The 22,992-nt window shown below is 33.4% G+C and overlaps 3 protein-coding genes across 4 annotated transcripts; 2 read left to right on the top strand and 1 right to left on the bottom strand.

Moving 5' to 3' along the window:
- The first annotated feature begins 2,639 nt into the window (after nucleotides 1-2,639).
- On the top strand, nucleotides 2,640-7,835 carry LOC129887703 (transcription factor E2FA). 2 transcript variants are annotated; one of them, XM_055962901.1, is made up of 14 exons: nucleotides 2,640-2,993; nucleotides 4,507-4,696; nucleotides 4,869-4,919; nucleotides 5,027-5,112; nucleotides 5,185-5,273; nucleotides 5,388-5,442; nucleotides 5,628-5,680; nucleotides 5,759-5,809; nucleotides 5,900-5,948; nucleotides 6,074-6,139; nucleotides 6,218-6,294; nucleotides 6,404-6,635; nucleotides 7,098-7,164; nucleotides 7,243-7,835. In XM_055962901.1, exons 1-14 carry the CDS (start codon nucleotides 2,763-2,765, stop codon nucleotides 7,368-7,370), a joined length of 1,425 nt encoding a protein of 474 aa, XP_055818876.1. In that variant the 5' UTR covers nucleotides 2,640-2,762; the 3' UTR covers nucleotides 7,371-7,835. The 2 variants fall into 2 exon arrangements, with proteins under 2 accessions (XP_055818876.1, XP_055818875.1); XM_055962900.1 differs by having other exon boundaries at nucleotides 2,641-3,005.
- An 8,698-nt stretch (nucleotides 7,836-16,533) lies between these two features.
- On the top strand, nucleotides 16,534-17,255 carry LOC129887702 (uncharacterized). Its single transcript, XM_055962899.1, has one exon. The coding sequence runs from the start codon at nucleotides 16,617-16,619 to the stop codon at nucleotides 17,151-17,153; it is 537 nt and encodes a 178-aa protein (XP_055818874.1). The 5' UTR covers nucleotides 16,534-16,616; the 3' UTR covers nucleotides 17,154-17,255.
- Nucleotides 17,256-17,399: 144 nt separating this feature from the next.
- On the bottom strand, nucleotides 17,400-22,506 carry LOC129884392 (putative HVA22-like protein g). The gene is made up of 7 exons (XM_055958699.1): nucleotides 22,371-22,506; nucleotides 22,120-22,150; nucleotides 21,781-21,827; nucleotides 21,509-21,607; nucleotides 20,565-20,621; nucleotides 19,635-19,908; nucleotides 17,400-17,723 (listed from the first exon to the last, which is right to left on the bottom strand). Exons 3-7 carry the CDS (start codon nucleotides 21,810-21,812, stop codon nucleotides 17,400-17,402), a joined length of 786 nt encoding a protein of 261 aa, XP_055814674.1. The 5' UTR covers nucleotides 21,813-21,827; nucleotides 22,120-22,150; nucleotides 22,371-22,506.
- Between the last annotated feature and the right edge of the window lie 486 nt (nucleotides 22,507-22,992).

Here is a 22,992-nt window from a genome sequence, read left to right as displayed (position 1 = left end):
CAGAAGCATAGTCCCATTACCTACTTAGGATGCCCTTTGTACATTGGCAGGCAGAGAGTCATGTACTACACAGACATGGTCTCTAAGGTTGTCAATAGAATTAGAGGGTGACACTCCAAAATCCTCAGCTACGACGGTAGAGCTACACTCGTGAGATACGTACTTCAGTCGCTCCCCATTCACCTTCTTTCGGCCATTACTCCCCCCCGTACCACTCTCAAACAGATTGAGAGAGTCACCGCTGATTTTTTCTGGGGTGGAAGGATAACAAGAAAAAATACCATTGGGCTTCATGGAAAAAACTTTGTTACCCTTATGACGAAGGAGGTATTGGGTTAAGGAGAACTATAGATGTGTGCAAATCTCTCCAGTTAAAGCAATGGTGGATCTTTAGAGCTAAACCAACGTTGTGGGGTGAGTTCCTTAGAGCCAAATACTGTCAGAGAGCCAACCCCATCATCAAAAAATTCCATTCTAGCCAGTCGCTTGTGTGGAAACACATGATGCACAACAAACACATTGCCGAACCTCACATTCAATGGAGGATTCACTCAGGTTCATGCTGTTTTTGGTGGGACGATTGGCTAGGTATCGGATCCTTAGCCAACTATAGGCAGGAGTTGGGAAGAGCAAGCAATGCTAGGGTGGCTGATTTTCTTATAGATGGGTAATGGAACATCGATATGCTAAATCAGTTGGCACCAGCGCAACTCGTTCCTCTCATCACTTCTTCCACACTTCAGCTGCAAGGAAACACACCGGACCAGGCCATTTGGAAGATGAATACCAATGGGAACTTCACATGCTCCTCGGCATGGCATCTTGTGAGGGAACATAGAACCAAGACACTTTCCGACCATTATACTTGGCACAAAAACATCCCCTTTAAATGTTTTTTTTTGCTATGGAGGGCTTTTAGAGGCAAGCTGCCAACGGAGGAAAAGATCACTGCATTTGGTCATGTTTCCACTCCATGCTATTGCTGCCACAGCCCAGGTCCGGATACCATAGAGCACATTTTCAATACGGGCCACTTCGCTATGAATATTTGGCGCTACTTCTCTGACTCCCTAGGCATAAAACATGAAGCCACACCCCTCAAACCTCTTATTATGAGCTGGTGGCTTCACAAGTACCGCATAGAAGCTCACAAACTTATCCTTCACTCCACCCCAATATTTATATGTTGGAATTTGTGGAAGAATAGGTGCGCGAGCAAATACGGGGGAAAGATTTCTAGCCTGGCGAGAGTGAAATTTGCCGTTTTTAAAGACATCTCTAATCTACTTAGAGTCGCGTACCCCTATATCCATTGGCCTTCAAACTGGATCCACACTATTTCCTGCATAGATAAGTGTGCTTATGAAATGAAGATCACCCAAGTCTCGTGGACTAAGCCACAACTCGGTTTTGTTAAGATGAATACTGACGGAAGCGCATTGGGTAATCCGGGGGCAATTAGGGGGGTGGCATCTTAAGAGATCATATGGGTAGATTCATCTTCGCCTACGCCATACCGTTAGGGGAGGGAACCATCAATCAAGCCGAACTAGAGGCGGCAGTTTATGGGCTTAAATGGTGCATTCAACAGGGCTTTCAACACGTTATCCTAGAAGTCGACTCGGAGTTGATCACTAAATGGATTAATCATCAGACGAAACCTCCGTGAAGCCTTCACCGGGTAACTCATGACCTTGTTGTTATTTCCAAATTATTTATTTTCTTTTCTTGCAGGCATGTATACAGGGAGGCAAACTTCACTACAGATGCTCTCTCCAAGCACAGTCACACTCTTACCACTCCAGGCCACTACACCACCCTCCAGCAGCTACCTCGGGGTACACGAGGATACGACATGCTAGATAGAGCCGGCCTACCTAGCTTCAGACGGAGGAAGACCAAAAGGATTAAGAAGCCTCCATGATCTACTACTTGTGTTGCAGCATTGGATTGAGCGCCCAATTGCAGTGTTTGTGATTCTCCATGTTATATTTTTAGCCATGTTATTTGATGATCCTCGTTGACGCTAAAATTTTGTTGTATATAGCTTTTATGAGGATTCATCCCCAGTTTTATTTAGATTTTTTCTTTATTTTATGTAAAGGGCGAGTCTCCCTTATTTATGTTTTTCTAGTTTCTTTGTATCGAGAGAAGTCCTCTTCTTTAGGTGTATAGTTTCTAGGTTTCCTTTTCGTGTGCTTGTATCGGGGACGAGTTGGCTGACTTTAGTAGGATGACCGACTTATGAACCACCATAGGACTGGAGGTTATGTATAATAAGGCTTGGGGGTGTGCGGTTCAACCCCTGGCTGTGCACGAGAGGTGGGAGCCTCGTGTAAGGTCTGTTCCCGTTAAAAAAAAAAATCTTCAATTTCCATGCTCTCCTCTCTAAGACATATTCTCAATGAGGTGAAGATGTATCATTCTATTTCCCAAAAAAAAAAAAAAAGCAAAACCTTACCAATAAGGGTCAAATTGCAAATAATAGGTATCCAAAGGGCCAAAATGAACAAAAAAAAAACAAAACATTTTCTCTTCCCTCCACATCTATCCAAAAACCAAAATTCCCTCCCTTCCCTCGTTTTCTCCTTTTGTCTTTCACAGAAAAACCCTTTCCACCCCCACCCACCCCCACCCACCCCCGTCCCCAATCCCACCCCTATACCCACCCCCCCTCTCTGAACCCTTTTCCTCAACAATCGGAAAATCTTGAGCTTAAAGGGTATCCGTTCCATATCTTTGATAAGAAAACAAGTGAAAAAATGACAGGTTCTGGTGCATCCACTGGTGCGGCGGCGCCACCGTCTGCTCAGTCATCATCCGCCGCTGTAAATGGTGGAGGGAGGACTCAGATCTCCCATCCGATCAAAAGATATTTACCCTTTGCTTCTATGAGGCCGCCGTTTGTTACACCTGAGGATTACCACCGATTTTCTATCCCTGGTGTTGATTCAAGAATTGGGTCCGCTAGTTTACAGCCTGAAGCTATTGTTGTTAAGTCTCCTGTGAGTTTGTTGGATTCTTGTTTTTGGGGGATTGCTGTTTGATTCTATTAGTGGGTTTTGCGTTTTTGAAATATGGGAACTTTAGATTAGAGATGGGATTAAGTAGTAGAGACATGAATTAGATGTTTTGAAGAAAGATATCTTATGGGGTTTGATTGACTGGAGCTAAAAAGGTGTAAATTTGAGTTCAATTGTTGCTGTTTTTGGTGCATTTGGGGGTTACTAGCATTCTTGTTTGAGCTAAGATTGTCGTTTGTGGAATGTTTTTTAATTGGGATTGCTGTTGGATTCTAGTAGTGTGTCTTGCCTTTTGAAATGGAACTTAAGATTATAGCTGGGATTGAGTAGTAGAGACATGAATTGGATGTTTTGAAGAAAGATATCTTATGGGGTTTGATTGAATGTAGTTAAAAAGGCGTAATTTTGAGTTCAATTGTTGCTGTTTTTGTGCATTTGGGGGTTACTTGCGATTTTGTTGGTCTACAATATTTGTATTTCATTGTGTGAATTACATTGAGGCTAATTTTTGTGGTTGGAATGTTGTTTGGAGCCTGGTATTGGTTTGGTTAAGCTAACGGATTTGTTTGAATAACCATGGTATTTGGTATAGCTAATTGCTTTATTGGGTTAAGCCATTAAGCTGCCTCCGGTTTTTCATTTTTGATTTCCCGGGGTCATTTGCCTCTTGTTAGCTGAAAACTTTCAGGCATCGCTGGCTAAATTTGGTAAAAAGGAGTAAATGAGTCAAGTGAGTTGGTTGTGATTTATACTGTTCTTTCATTCGTGTTTGCAGATGTGACAACCAATTTGGTTACGTGGTTGAACATGTAATATAGCTCTGTTGATCTGATAAAAAAGGGCAGCCCGGTGCACTAAAGCTCCTGCTATACGTAGGGTTCGGGGAAGGGCCTGACTACAAGGGTCTATTGTACGCAGCCTTACCTTCTGTTGATCTGATAAACCCCATGAAACCTGAATGCCACTTCTCTTTTTGTATCAGGATATGATTCGTGTCATTCATGTCTTGAATCCTATTGATAACTAGAGAAGATTGAGTAGGAGGATTTTTATTCTTGGTTCATCTTCAGAATTAACTCCTTTGTTTAAGTAGCAATTAGGTTTTGTTTGTGTTCTCTAATTAGTTAGCACTACCTACATTATACTGAAGCTTTATTATTTATGGCTTTTCCTTCTATATGTTTATTATTTTTGGTGTAAGGTTTAGTGCTTTTATCTTGGAACCAGCCTCTCCATAAGGAGGTTTGGCTGTCTACAGACACCTTCCCCGAGCCTGCCTGGAGGGAGCCTTCTGACACAGCTGTCCACCCTTGTTGTTTTTAGTTTGAGTAACACTCTTATGTTGCCAAGTCAAGAATTTTTTAATTCTAGATACTCAAATTTATCCCCGGGAAAATTCAGAGTTTTCTCTTAATTGTTCATCAGTTTGCTATGTATTACTTGTTGATCACTTTTCTACTTTGCACACTTAATGCCCCTGTAGGCACTAAAGCGGAAGACAGGCTATATTAAAGAAGCTGAGTCCAGTGACTGGACCGCTAATTCCGGGTATGTAGATGTGGCCAATAGTCCACTTGCAACGCCTGTGTCTGGAAAAGGAGGAAGAGCACATGGACGGTCAAGAGCCTCAAAAAATAATAAATCTGGAACTCAAACTCCTGTCTACAATGCTGGTGAGTCTTGGTGTCTAATTTTTTTGGTCTTGGTTGTAACTGGACACAAGTAAATGTTCAAATTGTATTTCCCTTTGTATCTAGCTAAAGGTTATATATAGAAAACTGTCTGTACTGTCATAGTTGCACTGGTTGACATTGTCTTAATAACTTGTGACTTGCAATTTTGCAGGTTCTCCTTCTCCTCTTACACCTGCAAGCTGCCGCTACGACAGTTCATTGGGTATTCATGATTTTTTGCCCAGGGATTGGTTTGTTGTAAAAGTTTTTATGGGAAGCGTGATTTTATGGTGGAATAAACCCAAAATTGAACCACTGTCTTCTGTTCAGGTCTTTTAACCAAGAAATTTATCAACTTGATCAAGCATGCTGAAGATGGTATGCTTGATCTTAACCAAGCTGCAGACACTTTGGAGGTGATGTATCATTTAGCTAGAAGTTTTCTCATTGCATTGTTAAACTCTGATTATAATTTCCGGATCATACAGGTGCAGAAAAGAAGGATCTATGATATAACAAATGTGCTTGAAGGAATTGGTCTTATTGAAAAGAAGCTCAAGAACAGAATACAATGGAAGTAAGCTAGCTTTGCTTGGATATAAATACATATCTTCTACTTAGACACTGCTTGCAATGATCTGTTAAAAATCTGAAGCTATACTGATGTGAAAATTCCATAATCACTCCTTAGGGGTGTTGATTCTTCTAGATCTGGAGAAGTGGATAATGATGCTGCCATTTTAAAGGTATTTGGATATGCTTCCTTGACTATTTGATTGCGGATAGTGTCTTCATCTATGTTATGATAGATATCCACTGTTAAACTAGTTTTCAGCACTTAAATAGAACTCTAGTTGTATGAAACCTCACTCTGAAGTAATGTATTATCCAAAACTGGAACTTTCTAGTAAGTAGCTTGCAATTTCTGCAGGCTGAAACTGACAGCCTTTCAATGGAGGAGCGAAGACTGGATGAGCGGATTAGGTATGTGGTTTGTCAGAGTCAAAAGTTTGTGCTTCTTTTTTGAACTGTGTCATTGTTCTGATGTTTAGATTATTGCAGAGAAATGCAAGAAAAGTTAAGGGATATGAGTGAAGACGAAAACAACCAAAAGTAACTTCTTGTGCCTGTTCTCACTACTTACTTGTAACCAAGATTGATAATTTGCTCTTTGCTGACGACAATTTCAACTCTGTGAATTAGGTGGCTTTTTGTAACTGAAGACGATATAAAGAGCCTACCTTGCTTTCAGGTTCACTTTGCCATTTATGTGTTTTCTTTCATAACCGCCTCATCATTGTTGTAAAAAATGATAGTATTTTAGAGTTCTCTACTCAAAGAACCTATGAATAAGTTTATACTCTTTAATCCTAGCAGAATGAGACCCTAATAGCAGTTAAAGCTCCTCATGGCACCACCCTGGAAGTCCCAGACCCCGATGAGGTAATTTGAGAAAGGAAGCGAATATGAGAAAATGTATTACATATTTCATATAGGTGAAATAACATGCTTCACCCACAGGCCGTGGACTATCCACAGAGGAGATATAGAATTATACTCAGAAGCACAATGGGTCCCATTGATGTCTACCTTGTCAGGTATCATTGGCTTGTAAACATGTCCTGGTCGCTATTTCCTTACTTCGTATTTCTTACTTTCGGAAAAGGTCATCTGACTCTCCTATTTGGTATTTTCCGTTTTGATTAGTCAATTTGAGGAGAAGTTTGAGGAGATGAATGGTGTTGAACCGTCAACGGCCATCCCAGTTGCTTCAAGTTCAGGCTCAAAGGATTATCCAGTCATGGAGATATCAACTGTTTCAAACAGCGTTACTGAGAATGAAGGACAAACACAAAATGTTGATCAATTGAGTTCTGACCTTGGTACTTCACAGGATTACAGTGGTGGAATGATGAAGATTCTCCCTTCAGATGTTGATGTAAGTGTGCTTATCTTGAACTTAGTCTTATTGACAAGATGATGTGGTCTAAGCTAGATATGCTTACGCACCAAACAAGGCAATCAATAAACCTTGTTCTTCAATTCCTGTTTCAAAAGTCAATGTGATTACTGCATATACACAATAAGAAGCTGGATAAAGCTCACCAACTACATGGTAAAATCTGAACTCATGATCATGCGTTCTAGTCATGACAGGTGTACCGCTACTAAGTGTTGCCGTGTGATAGAAAATGCACTAATATATTGCTTCTTGAAAGGGAGGAAGCAACTAAAAGAAGAAAATCATGTCACTTTTTTATTTGTAAAATTTGCTCCTAAAGGGTTCCCCTTTATTTTTACTTTCATGACTTGACACTTCATAGATTTACACAATAATAGAATAGAATTCCTTCGTTCTTGCGCTAATTTTAAAGTTATAAATGCTTTGTGTTTGTTGCAGAATGACGCAGATTATTGGCTCCTATCAGATGCAAATGTTAGCATCACAGATATGTGGAAGACAGATTGTATCCTTGTCTTTTAAGGTTTCTTTCATTCACATATCTTGTTTGTTCAATCTTTACTTCCCTTAACTTCAATAATAGCTGCAGTTGAATGGGATGGGGAAACCTTGCTCCGTGATTTTGGAATAGATGATCTAGGCACCCCACGGGCACACACTCCATCTACTACTGCTGACGTACCAGCTCCAATGAGCGTGCCACCAAGATGATATAGGCTCTCGCGAATAATCTGAACTTGGAAATTCCAATCTTTTTAGTCGGAAACCAGAAATCACCCTCTCATTTTTTGCTGTTTTGCTCCTTATATCCATCCCTAAGAGCTCTGGACGGTTTACTTGCACAAAGCCAAAAGATAGAGACTTTGTACAGTTGCGGAATCTGCTTGACCCCTTTGACATGGTTTTATACTTGTAACCAACAGAGCCGCACAGAAGGTGCAACAGACGGAGTTAAAAGTATGGGAAGGAAATGTCGCGTATTTATAAAATTCTTCATCATAATACCCTCCCCCTCTTATCACGTTTTATTTGGTTTCCCTAAACTTTTAGGCTATGTGGGAGGCTAAACAGGTACATCAGATTATATTTTTGTGGCATTTTTTGAACACTTTGGTGCAATTTTGGCTTGAAATAGCACAATATTGAAGTGTTCTTTGGATGCTCAATTCTCAAGCACATGATTCTGCAGTTACAGTTTATAGAATTTCTTTCTGGAATTTAATATTACCATCAGATATTATAATTTACAAGTCCTCTAGATTCTTTTTTACGACTTCGATTTGTATGAAAGCAGCTACACAAGATTAGAAATGATCATATTCGATATGCAATGTTATGGTGATCGAAACTTTTTAAAAGGAAATGAGATAGACTTAAAATTACGTCAAGATTGATTCAAAAGATATATAATTGTTTGAGAGCCAATTTTATTTTATTTTTTTAAAAAAATCTTTCGTTAAACAATTAACTAAAAATAGTACAATTTTATAAGATGAGTCATTTGGGATGGCTTAGCTGGTTTGGAGGGTGGTTATCTACACGGATGATCTGGGATCGATTCCCCCTCAATGCCTTCTAAGTTGAGTTTGTTGTATATGGCTTGCCTAGTGCGGTTTACATTTCTTGTGTGGTTTGCAGGTTATTATCTAGTGCGTACAAAATGCTCATCATAGAGTGTTCGGAGGTTATAGTGACTACAGGTTAGAGTGTTCGGAGGTTATAGTGACTACAGGTTATTCTGGCGTTAAAAAAAATAATTATAAAATGATGCTATCTATAAAGTCACTTGTTAATAAAAAATGTGTTGGTGGGTGACCAGTGACCACCACAAAGTTTAAAAGTTGTTTAATGGACACAAAGCAACTTAAATAAAGCAATTGACCTAACAGAAAAGTAATCTTAAAAATGCTCTAATAATTCTGCACTTTTAATCTTAACTCTAATTTATATGTCTTTGTCATATTAGATCTTTGATAATCATAACAAAAAGCGTTAGAAGGTATTATAAATCAAAATCAACTACTATAAAATAAGTCACCACAAGTTAATAAAAAAATACTTATCAATTTATTTATTTTGGTTCTTTATAGAAGGGAAGGGGTAAATAACAACAACAATAACAACAACAAACCCAGTATAATCCCATAATGTGAGGTCTGGGGAGGGTAGAGTGTACGCAGACCTAACCCCCACCTTGAAAGGTAGAACGGCTGTTTCCGAAAGACCCTCGGCTTTAAGAGAGGACAAGATAAAAGGGGTAAATGGTATTACAAAAAAGTTATAAGAACTTGTGATAATTCTGGCTCTACGGTTGGAAATTCGTCGAACCCAATAACTTTGGTTAAGTCTTGTGTTTAGTTCTCAAAATGGTGAAATAACGAGTACTTATATCGGTAAAGGTGTCATGTTATGAGTAAAAGTCAGATATTTGACTGTTTTGACTAATTTATGATATCAACAGATGTTGAAAATGTCATTCTTGAGCTCTTAACTGTTAAATGACTTGTTGGGGTATATGATTCCGTGAATAAACATTATAAATTTAAAATTCGATAACTTTAAAGAATTGAAATTCTTATAAGTTTCAAATCTTAACCCCGTCTCTGAATCTATTGACTGTTGTTTTACCTTTACATGTATGCAAAAGAGCAGTATTGCTTCACAATGACAACCTTAATTGGATGTAAAGGATAGTTGAGAGGTGATGATACAAAACGACCAATCTTGTAAGATCATTCTTTTGTCTAAGAATAACTTAGGTATTATACCTAATTGCCACACTGATTATTTGTGGGGAGACATTACACTACGAGGTGGATAGTTTATCTAGGACGGATCCTAAAAAATATTAAATATCAAGGTCCATTTCAAACAAATTTTAAGTTAAACTTGTCACTGGAAATGGTCTAGACATCCTAGTCATTGAACTAACCGTTAAAAATACCAACGTCAAGTATATATACGTGGTCAAGAGAGGACTATTGTCCCCTCGGGGCATAGCTACCATATTAAGTATGGATGAATTCAATAATTTTTATTTAAATTTTATGTTTTATATTAAAAATTTATCAAGCATATGAATATTTAATTACGAATTTAATAACTAAAACAAGCTATAAATTTGAAAATAAAATTTCAAATACTGATTCCGCACTTATGTTGCCACCAATTCAAAGGTCTTGAAATACAGCTCAACAAGTTTACTTTACTGAAACGTGGTTAATATTATTAAACTATTTTTTCTTTTTCTTTTATAAAAGAAAAAGGTCATTCAATTTTATATAAGTATCACCAAAGTCATTGCACTATTTTTTTTTAACAAAAGATTACTTAACTTTGCCTAACTATTATAGGAAATATATCATTTGTTTTCTCCTAGTAACTTTCTATTATATATTAGGAAAAATTATGAATACTATGGTGTAAAATGAAATTCATGAAAAAAACTTGTTGAGTGGGACATATAAAATTAAACCTCATGAAAGGTCTATGCAATTAGTCCTAATGTAAACAACTGGTTGGACTATTATTTTTCATACTTGTTGAGAAATAAAAACTAATACAATGTCATTTTCCAAAGATGTGGAATTTGAATTCACCACAAACTATTAGTTTTGGTCCAGTCAAAAAAATAATATTACCATTTATATAAAAGACATAGTAATATTTTTTCAATTATTAATTTTATCATCATGAAAATACAAAAACGTTAATTAAAAAAGCTGCTACATAATGATTTTATAACTATGTTTGTTATAAATAAGTGGTTAAAAAACGTGCACTTTAGTGGACCAAGACTTATAAAATCAATCAATAAAAAAAAAGACCTACAATCAAATAATTGTTGGTTAATTAATTACTTAGAAAGAAACATATCAAATCATACAATTATTTCATTTACTTGTAATTACATTCAATTCCAATTTGTGACTTTTCAAACACATATAACTTTTCCTGTTCACCATGTATTATGGCCTTTTAGTTTAAAATGAAATGTTATTTCTAAAAAAACAATTTCAAAAATAAAAATTAATATTGTTTGTTAAAAAATATTTTATTTTTTTTCACAAAATTTCAGACCGTGATGATTTTCAGAAAAAATAATACAGATATTAATTTTGTCTATTACTAATATCTCATTTGATATATGTTTTCAACTTATGTATAACTAGCATAAGGATTACCTATACATTCTGATATTATGCTATGTATAATTAATATTTGGCAAATCATAATTTTAGCAATGTTAAGAATTTTTAATATATGCATTAGCATGATTAACCGTTCAAAACTTTTTCCACATCTTTTCCATTATATTTGTACAAGATATATATATATATAACTAAATTATAAAACACGTAATATTTTTAATACATTAAATAAAAATAATACATAAAAAATAATCTCAACATAACTAATATCAATATTACTATTATCAACATTATTAATACTTTAATCAACACTATGCTTATACACATTATCAAACGACTCTGCCCTGTATTTAGTTATTAAAAGCAAAGACATATTTATTGCACATAAAAAAAAGATATGTGGGCCATATTAGCTTAGTACTTATACTTATATATAAGAGAATAATTCGGCAGCTTTCAGTAGTGCTACTTTCTAAGCAGCTTTCGATTGTTTTATCTGCTTTAGCTGCTTGAAGCATGGTTATTGATGTGTCTATTTATATTTATTTTTGTATTTTTTTATTTTAATTTTTTTTTACTCTTTTGGAATATGTTATATATTAAAAAATTAGGTATGAAATATTATAAATTACAGTAATTAGCAATTTCAAAATTTTATGTAAAAAGTATTATAAATCAAAATAATTAACAACTTAAATTGGGACGGAAGAAGTAACATATATTATTTGAGATGATGTAAAACGTATAATAAATCACAATAATTACCAACTTAAAAATTTAAAAGACATAAACAAAATCAAAATAGTTCTTGAAATTTTATCAGTGCCACATAATTGAGGCACAGAGAGTAACAAACATTATTTGAAATTTATGTAAAAGGTACTATAAACCACAATAATTAATAATCTAAAATATTTAAAGACAAATAAAAATTTGATCCGACATAAAATAAAATAAAGTAAATAATATGTATTAATTAAAATGACATAAAATATATAAATCATAATAATTATCAATTTAAAATTTTTAAAAATATTAAAAAATAATTTTCAATATTACATAAATTGAAAAAAACAACATATATTGAACGCGTGGTAACACGATTGACTAGCATAGAAAGAAAAGATTAGCCTAAAAAGTGATTTATCTAAACTCTCTTCTGATAATGGAGACTATCTATTTATTTCTTGTTTATTTATTTACTTGTTAATCTATTTATTTATGTATTTGTCTGTTAATCTTTGTCTCTTTTGTTCTTTCTCTTTCAATCACAATAACCACGTGTTGTACTTGCATTTCTCTTGTTGGTCATTATTATTTATTTATTTACTATGATGTAAATTTATGTCTATATACTAAAAAAAAAAAATAGAATTTCATCCCAATGTTTTTTTATATTAATTCAAATTATTCTTCTCATTTTTGTAATAACACTGGTATATAAATTAATTTGTGTATACCTCAATTATTTCATCAATATATGTACTTTTCTTTGTTCTTCTCTTCCATGTGAATTAAGTGTTGAATATGTCATATATTATAAAAGATATTTGGTACGATTGAATAAAAAGCTTCAAAAAATGAAGGATGATGGTAAAATTAATATCTTAATAAATTACTAGAAAACTCGTAATATTGATCCTAGTTTTGTACACATATATAAGGAATAGAATCAAGTTATTGAACCATAAAAATGGCTAAGTTGATATAATAAGTGGTATTTCATAATGAAGGTTAGAGATTGATTCCTTGTGTTAATGTCTTCTATGTTGTATTCATCACATCAGATTTGTCTAGTGCAATTTACTGCTCTTGTATGACTTACGAGCTATTGTATCGTAGGTTTACTTAGTGCTCAATCAAAGAAAAGCGGTTACGATTTTTATTAAGTTCCAAGAAAAAAGAATAGAGTGATTGATCCCTTTTGATTTTTTTTAATGTATTTACTTTTTTATAATTTGATTATTTTAGTAAAAATACTCGCTCCACCATGATCCTACCTTTTTGTATTGGTCCTACTATGAATAAGGATGGACATAAATGTAATACTACTGAAATCCCTAGCCTAAGCTAACTCTAAAAAGATCAAAAAACTTAAAGTTGAAGACCAGGGCCCTTTCACGGGACCCTTCATGGACATTGGTGAGCACCACGAGCCGTGAAGGGAGCCGTGGAATTGAGGCCCAGTTAGAAACTTTCCCAAGAAAGGGTCCACGTACCCCTCCACGGATTGTGGAGTCCATCCATGACCAAAAATCAGTCCCTTATCATACCCATAAGGGGTTTTTCCTCTCATTAAAATGTAAAACTTTTGAGAGAAGAGATTAGAAAGGAGAAAAGAGGTATGGTTCAAGGTTTTCAAGCAAGGTCTTTGATTTTCGATGAGATAATCTTCATTTTAGGTATGTAAGGCTAATCACAATATTGGACTGAGTTCGTCCGCGTGCCCTATATCTTCATTCAGGCAAGATTGAGTTTAAGTTTCAATCCCATTAAATTGAGTTCTTGAGTTAGCTATGTAATTTCTTGTTGAGTTCTTTATATATACGAGTATATTGTGATGATTTTCATGATTTGAGTTCTTGAATTATTGTTCATGATTTCATTCACATGAACCCTAGTTGAATTGATGATCATTATATTAACATGTATTTATTTTGAGTTGATGAGAATGATTTTCATGCATTAAATGAAGTATGATTTTAAATTGGATCTATGCATATCTTATTGAGTTTTGAAAGAGTATAAACATTGAGTTTGAATGAGTTTGAGTATTGAGTTAAATGATTTGAGAAAGAGTTTTGATGTGATGTGGATGGTTTTTAAAGTATATTTTTTGAATGAAAGAGTATGATGGTTTGAAATGAGATTGAGTTTTGAAAGGTCTTGAGATGATTTGATTGAGCATATGGGCATATTGAGTCTTTTGAAAATAGTATTGAGCACCGATTTGAGTAAGAGTCAATAATAACTCGAACCCAATAAATTATGCAGCAGTGTAGAGAGGTTATGCCTCTCTAGTTCCCAAAAGAGGACTTTGATTGGTTGTGGATCCAATGAAGTTGATCGTCCCTTACTCTGGCAAGGTATTGGACGTTGTGACAACAACAGTGCAAATCACTGTATCATCACAGCTCATAAGTGATGATTGTCGATTAGAGAAACTCCCCTAAAATTGAATGGTTTGATTTGGTTGAGATTGCATATTATTGAGTCTATTTTCAAAGCACTGCTTATTTTTAAATTGCATGTTTATTGAGTTGAGTCGATTTCGTAGTTGAGTCTTTGAGTTGAGTCGTATGATGTTGAGTATGGTTGATCGTATTTCCTTTCAGCTATTTTACATATCGTACATTTCATGTACTGAAGTCATTTGGGCTGCATCGTTTAATGGTTCAGATACAAGTGCCAGAGATCATCAACAAGCGCTCCGTTGAAGATCCACTACCTTCTTGATTGTAGTGAGACTTTCTTGCTTTTCGGAGGAATCATATTTATTTCATTCATTACTTTGAAAAGTTTCTTTTTGAGGTAGTCATGGGTTTGTCTCGACACCTTCTTGATAGTGATAAAGGCTTCATAGACATAGAATGAGTAAATTGGTGTTGATGTCTCTTTTGAGTCTGTTTTTCAGGAAAACCATTATTTATGATATCTAGTTGACTTTTAAAATTTGCTTATTTAAACTATTCCTTCATTGAATATTGTTATCTTAGCCCACCTGGGTGTCTCCTTTGAGTATTTTAAGTCTTCCGCTGATGTGATTGAATAAGTGATAAGATCAAGTGGTTCGCTTGGAACCAGCAATAGTCTTCGAGTGTCGACTACGCCTAAAATACCCTTTCGGAGCGTGACAATAAATCACTAAAAATTAAATTACCAATTTAAATTAGAATTTACTATATCAAAATTTAATATTTTATATTGGACTCTTGATATCTACTTTTAATTACTAAATTATCGAAATCAAAATTTATAAATATTGAATCGAATATCCAACGTTTTCCTTTATAACTATGGTCCGTGGATCACTCCCCCTCTTTTTGTCTTTTTTATAATCACGTAGATGCTGCGTCATGACAGTATATGTTCCTTGTATATCCTTAACTTAATCATTATAATTTATTTTTTTTAACACCAATAAGGCACACATTTTTTTCTTAACTAAATGTAATGATGATTATTTCTAACAATAATAATAGGACAAAGGTTTTATTAAATAACGTATAAAATACACGTTTAATTCACCATCACTTTCAGAAGTTGATTACTGAAAACAAAATTATTAAAATCTGCTTAAGACTAAACTCGAATGACTCATGTGATCTTTTTTGTATTTTCCTCCGATCAATCAAATTCATTATTTATTTTTTCCAGAAAACATACATAGAAGCGGAGCCAACAGAAATCAAACTATGAATTCAATGAGAACTAAAAACTTTAAATTTAAATTCTGTATTTATCTTAAGAACTTATTTTATATATATAGATAATTAAATTAAAATACATTAACTTAAAATAGCTAAAATTTTGAATCAATAAACTTTAAAATTATACATGATATATTAAATATTTTTTACACACACAAGCTAATTTTACTTTAAATTTTTGTCTATTATTATAATACTTCTTTATTTTTTAAGACAAGACTAATTATAGTATCAAATTCAATTACGTCTATGGGGAATAAGTGGACCAATTTAGAAAATTAATTAATAGCTTGCCATAATTGGAATCAATAACATAAAAAATGTCATAAATAATAATTCATTCATTTAAAGACATTCCTTAAAGTAAAAAATGAAAAAATAAAAATAAAGAAAGAAAGACAATATACGCCAATAGTTGCGTTACTCCAACAAACCAAAATAATAATTTAAAAATTACGACCACTAACACCATACTTTTCTTATACACAATTCTTTCTAAGAAAGATAAAATTAAAATAATATATATTCAAATCAGTTTTATATGCTCTCATTAATTAACTTATATATGTTTTTCGTGCAACATTTTGTAATTGATTTGGAGCTTGATTAATTTAAATTCACAATTTATAATTAAGGGCTATTAAAAGAAAAAAGAGTTGATTACTAAATGACCTCAGTATTTTATAATTAGGATCCGAGAGAAGGATATGTGTGCATTTTTACTCTTGTGAACATAGTGTAATTTTTTCGATAAAATATCAATTTAAGTAAAATATATCAAAATTAAATATAAAAAGAAGATACAATAGTAAAGCAAGTTATGTGGACAATAATATAAATGAGAGTAGTACAAACAACAAAGTAATATGATAGTTAAAGTAAAGAAAATAACTTGAAGTAATAAAATTAAAAAATAAGACAATGAAAATAATAATTACAATACTATTAAAAAAAATTAACTAACGCTCAATTACCTACTAACTTTCTATTCTAATTCGTGACTTCCAATTCACATGCATCAATTATTCTACTTATTTATATGTTTATTTATAATAATATATAAAATGCACACTTTAAAAAAAATAATTTAAATAATAACATTCCTAATTAATGTAAAAATATTAATTTTTGTCCAATCAAAAATTTGAACCTGAAATAGCAGATTAGTTATCAATTTACTATATATTATATACTTATTAATATATATTAAAAATATGTCTATAAATAATCATAAATATTTTCCTATAATTATATTATAAATTCATAATTCTCTCTAATTATATATATAAGCCAACCACTCAACTCATTCACTCCTCCCTTATTGACCACTGTCTCTCTCTCTCTCTCTCTAGAACTTTCTCTCACTATCCTCAGCTATGGCCGTCGTTGAGCCAACCGCCGCCGCACCGGAAAATCCTCTCCTCCGCCGCCGCAACTCCGTTATGCTTCCTACTAAGCTCAGTCTACCTCATCAATCATCTGCATCAACTACCACCACTACCGTTACCGCCACGGCATCTTCGTCGGCTTCATCGTCGTTGACGAATTCGGTAAGCGATGATTTTGAGCTTTTCTCGATTAAGCCTGTATCATATACTTCTCTGAGGGATCTCTTGCCACTGGCCGCCGTTAATTCTCCTCGGCCTATGGCTACGGTAAGCAACGGTCAATCCGGTTCCGAGATTTCAATTCGGAATCGACTCGTGAAGCAAGCCGCTTGGGCTTATCTTCAGCCGATGTCGTCTTCGCTGGATTCCTCCGGCCGGAGCTTATTCAGCCGCTTCTACTTCCGGTTTCCGGTTATCAATCCCGTCGCCGGAGTAATAGAATTCGTTGATCGGTGCATTTTTGCTCCTTTGAGTAAAGCTGTTGATTGGCTACTTCGTGCTATTCGGATCCGGGGCTCCAGATAACAACAAAAACAAACGACCCAATTTATAGAATATATTCGAATTTCGATTAAAAAAATAGGGTCATAAATGTACAACGCATTTCATTTTTCTATATGTAAACCAGAAAAAGCTGGAGAAAAACAAAAAAATCATATTAAAAAAAAAAGAAGGAATAAATAAAAGTTCAATAAAAAAATATTTAAAGTCATTTTTGATTATTTACAAATTACAATGTACAAATTCTCTTACTATTTTTAGTATTACTATTTAGTTGTAGCGTCTATATTGGGACCAGGAAGAATCCAAATTGTGATCCGAACCGGGTTCAAGATAATCCGGGTCTACGTACCGAAGATCCTCGGGGCGTACTTGGACCATTTCCGGTTTAGAAGGATGAAATATGGACCGGTGGGAGGAGTAAGACCTCGGAGATTGTGGTGGCTGCCTCCTATCTGATCGTGGTGATGGTGGTTGCCTCCTGTCTGAGGACGGTTTACTCCTCCTAAATAACCAGAACGATGACGATGATGATGGTGCTGGTGGGGCCGAAGGAGGTGGCGGTCCGCGAGAATGGTCGGTACTATTTCTTTGCTACAAGAATTACAAAATTTGCGATAAATTTTTTATAATCACATAAATATTATAGAAAACGCCATGGTAATATATTTAAGACAAGTAAATAAATAGAGGAAGTCACGAGGAAATTAAGAAAATAGATGATGATAGTGATAGCGGGGAAATAAAGAATGGTTAGGAATGATTCGTGAATTTAATTTTGTTGGTATTTTTCATTTTCATTGCATTGTATGATTGTTTTTTGTGAATTAGATACAGTGGAGAATAGAGAATAAGACCGCCGCCAAACCCATGAAATTCAAACGTGTAAGATTTGTCTCATTATTAACTTCTTGGAGGAAGAGATATGCCCAATATAATCTCATAAATTACTTTCCTCAAAATGATTTTTTGAGAAATTTTTTATTATTCAAAATATATGTTTGAAGTTTTTAATATAGTAATGTGTTATTTTTTTTAACTGACTAAAAAAAAAGTGAGTCATATTAAATTGGGATATTAGAACAAAAGGTGTTAAAAATATAATTAGATAATAAAAGTGTTTTCTCTCTTTAATAGCTTAAACTTTTGAGAGAAGTATTGAGAACACCTTTAAATCTAGCACAAATTATTAGTTTTGTCCTCAGACTATTGACAGGCTTAAAAACACTTTCTACTTGATTAACTAAATTTAGATACATTTCCAATCTACCATAAATTCTCAAAACTCTTGTAGAAACATGAGGCTCTTAATAAAAAGCCGAGAGAAGTAGTGAAAACACTACTAAACTTGGCGAGAATTTAGGGGTGTAGCAAGATTGGGGGTGTATTTAAATTCAATTAGCCAAGTAAAATGGTGTTAAGGTTGTCAATAGTTCAAAAATAAAACTAATAATCCGTACAAAATTTAGGGGTGTTTTCAATACTTCTCTCTAAACTTTTAGGTGTTGTTTGGCCACAAAATATTTTGGAAAAAACTTGAAAAAAAATTGGGGAAAACTTGGGAAGTGGTGTTTGGCCATAAAACTTAGCAAATATATTTGAAGAATTCCCCAAGTTCACAAATAGTAGAAAAAACTAGTATTTGAAAACTTGGGATAGTATTTCCAAAGTTTTAAATATTTAAAAATTATCCAAAATTTTTACATTTTATAAAAAAAACATCCATCATTTATTTATTTCAATGAATATTTATCTACCTCTCCAAAAATTTTGAATTATAATTTAAGTGACAAGATTGAGAATAAAGAACCATTTGCTTTTAATGGATATAATTCCAACTAAATCAGTGACAAGTTTGAGTATGCGATTAATGTATTAATCTTGTCATATTGTTATTTTGTTGTTGATTGTTATCAATTATGTTATAACATTATTTTTAACAGAATATGATAATACAAACTTATGGGTATTTTAAATAATTTTTAGAACTTACGGGTATAAATCATATTTTTTGAAATAGTCAAATATTCTTAAAAAAATTTGGGCCAAACGCATGGTGAAACTACTCCAAAACTTGCCAAGAATATTTGCCAAGAATAACTTGCCAAAAATATTTGAGAACTTGGAGCCAAACGCTAGCTTAGATGAGATGGTTACACACTTGAACAAAAGGAGTATTAGAATCCAAACTTATTACGATAAATAATTGGAAGATCAAATTTGGTAGTACCAAAATGGGCAACAAATCTTGCTTCATGGACTGGCCCAATGTGATCAGGTTGGACTAGCCCAATATGATCTCAAAGCCTAACAAGCAAGTATACTCTCTTGGAGTCCAATACAGAATTCTTTCTTAATCCTTTATTATCTTAGATTTTGAGTTGATTAAAATGGTCAAAGGGGAACTCTTGAATGGCTTTTAAAGAGACTATTTTACATGTAAAACATTCACCAAATCAAGAAAATATGATGATCAAGCAAAATTTAAATGGTTAGATAAAGTACCTCAGAGCTGAGCTGTGAACCTCTTCTAGATGGAGAAGCAAAATCAAGCAATTCAAAGAACTTTGCTTGTCCCAATTCAGTGCAATTTTGCCAGTAATAAATGGCCAAGTCAAATGCTCTTGCTCTGAACTCTAGAAAACCTTTGTCAATATTTGGTTCATGCCTTGACACATATGGTTTCAGTAATGTATCATATATGTATCCTGTTCCCTTTGTTTTCGGATACCATAAATATATTATTAGTGCCAATTTTGCCTCACTGTACATTGGTAGCCTGAAATAAACAACACAAAATGGAATGTCAAATGCAAAGTGCACATCATAAGGCTTACGGTCTATTGATACCGGTCAGAGTCCTTTGGGCGTGTTGGGTTCGATTATAATCTTTTTTTAAAGAAGAATGTGAGTTGTAGTTTCATGCTATGTTGTTCAAACTCTTAAAAAATGTAGACGAATGTGTGATACCGGTCAGAGTCCTTTGGGTGTGTGGGTTAGATTATAATCTTTTTTTAAAGAAGAATGTGAATTGTAGTTTCATGCTATGTTGTTTAAACTCTTAAAAAATGTAGACGGATGTGTGTTGGATCCTTCGAAAGTACTACATGAGCGCGATAACATTTTTGGAGAGTCTAAGCAATGTAGGTTTCATGTATCAAATGGAAGGCCTAGAAGTCTATGCAAATTGCAGACCACAAACGCGTATAATCTAGTGATATCAGCGAGTCTTCTATTTCGATTATAATTTTTTTTAAATAAAAAGATGATTGAAATTTCATGCTATGTTGTTCAAACTCTTTAAAAGTGGCGACGGTTGCGTGTAGGATCTTCCAAAAATACTATATTTTTGGAGGGGATACGACATGAGAGAGTTTGAGCATTCTTAAATTTCATGTATCAAATGGAAGGCCCAGAAGTTTATTGAGTTCATACCATGTCATGAATACATCACCAATGCTCTCAAATATTCTCAACAATGCCACAATGATCCTGAACAATAAAAAGAAAACGATTAGGAACTAATCAAGATGTGTCTTTATTAATTAGTCGAATGTTTGTATGGTCCTTCAAAGGCTATGCATTTTTAAGGATTCGATACAAATACAACAATATCAGAGGATCCAAACACAACATAATGTACATCTTTTACTATCTTTTCAAGAATGTATTTTAAGATAAAAGTAGAAAAGGACCAAGTCAAGAAACGAATAAAGTTCCAATTAGACCAAAGTATGTTACCATTTACTTTCTAGAATCTCATTAATGCTTCTTTCTACATGTCATTTTCATATGGGAAGTTGTAAATTGCTAACTACTCTATCAATTAGTATAGACTAAAGAATAGACTTTTGATTATCATTGGTTGACCTAAAGTTTATCTAAAGAAAACCCCTTGAAAATAATTTGATTAGAAGTTATGATTAGATTATTTTTTTAATTAATACAAAAGCTTGAACATGTCAAAAGACTACTCAATACAAATTATTTCAACAAAACCCTTTTTGCCAACTTGGCTTTCTTGATGGTTCAACTCTCCCACCCACCCCACCCCACCCCAAGATAAACCATAGATAATACTTTATCCAATCCACTTTATTTTGATACTATTTCTTTATTAGAACACATTCTATATTTTCTTCAACGAGAAACTTTTATATAGCTATACACATGTTCAAAATAACAAATTACAAGATCAGCCCACACCTATTATACCCTCTTTTTTTCTTTATTAAATTTTACATTTAGTTAAACCATAACAAATGAAGTAAAGATAAAATAACTAATGCACTAAGCTCATGCTAAGAGGTTGTTTCCTTCGCTCGGAATCTATGAGGTTGTACAATATGGAGCAAAAGTACAGGAACAAAATGATTTACCAATATTGGCACCAAAATCTGAGTTCTTCAATCTCAACTTTTTTCTTCTCAATAGTCTTATAGCATTCAAAAGCAGGATATGCATATCCAAGAACCAATCTGCCCAAAAAAAATAATCACAAAGCAAAGTTCAAAAAATACACGAAACCCCACATATACAAAACAATAAACAAAAAAGCAATAAAGCCCAAAAATCCAAAAGACAAAAATAGAAGGAATCATCAAAGCAATAGTTAAAACAAGAAAACAAAAAAAAAGAACAGATCACATACACTAAACTGCTGGTGATGAGTTCTCCCAACATCTTTCTTCAAAATGCCTAAATAAAACAACAAAACTCAAAATTTATAAGAAATACACATAAAAATTAAATCTTAAATCAAACTGGAAAAAACAACAACTTGCTGAACTCAAAATGGGAGAAACCCAAAAGCTAAATTACCAAAAAGAAAAACTTGGGATCTTCAAAATGCCTAAAAAAACAACAAAAACAATCAACTCGTTAGCAAAAACTACAAGAAATAACCATAAAAATTGAATCTTGATCAAACTCTGTAAAAGAAAACTAACTTGCTGAACTCAAAATGGGAGAAACCCAGAAGCTAAATTACCAAAAAGAAAAACTTGGGATCTTCAAAATGCCTAAAAACAACAAAAAAAATCAACCCATTAGCACCAAATTATAAGAAATACCCATAAAAATTGAATCTTTGAAAAACTTGCTGAAAATGCCTAATTTTTTTTAAACACACACTCAAATCAACCCATTAAGAAAAAAAATCTGAAAAACACCCAATAAACACTGAATCTTGAAATTAACTTGGTGAACTCAAAATGGGAGAAAACTCAAAAACTAAATTACCCAAAGAACTTGTAATCTTCTATTTATGAGAGAAATGATGCAAAGGGGTTTCAAGAATTGAAAGTGAAATTTCGGAATAAAAATGTTTTTTTTCTTGGGTTAATATAGTTACTTTTGTGCAAAGAAAGGATCTTAAATTCTGGAAAAAAAGAGAGTATATATAACTGCAAGGGGAAAACGTGAAAGGAAAGAAAGAAGAAGAGAACAAGTTTGTAGTATTGGTTATTATTAGAACGTGCAAGGTTTCTATATATACAAAATGATTTAGTGGGGTGAGTGGGGTAGGCATATTTTATTTTATTTTTATTCGATGTTTGGTATTTAATTTGCTGCTTAATTGAAAAATTCCACGTTAACGAGTGTTAGATAATTTCTTATTCAACATTTGGATTACTAAAAAGTAAAAACGAAAGGGTGATTACTACGCATTATGATTTTCATTGGAGGGAGAGTCTGACTTCTTAATAAAAATAAAAGAATACTTACTGTTTTATTAGAATTTTTATTGAGCATTTTGATAGTTGTAATGTTTGATTAAAAATGAAAGCATATTAATATTTACTATATCACCACATTTTTTATCAAGTATCTTGATATTTAAAAATTTTAATTAAAAATGAAA

Source organism: Solanum dulcamara, chromosome 4, assembly GCF_947179165.1.
Source record: "Solanum dulcamara chromosome 4, daSolDulc1.2, whole genome shotgun sequence".
Taxonomy (NCBI): domain Eukaryota; kingdom Viridiplantae; phylum Streptophyta; class Magnoliopsida; order Solanales; family Solanaceae; genus Solanum; species Solanum dulcamara.
This window is presented reverse-complemented; position numbering and strand designations above follow the sequence as displayed.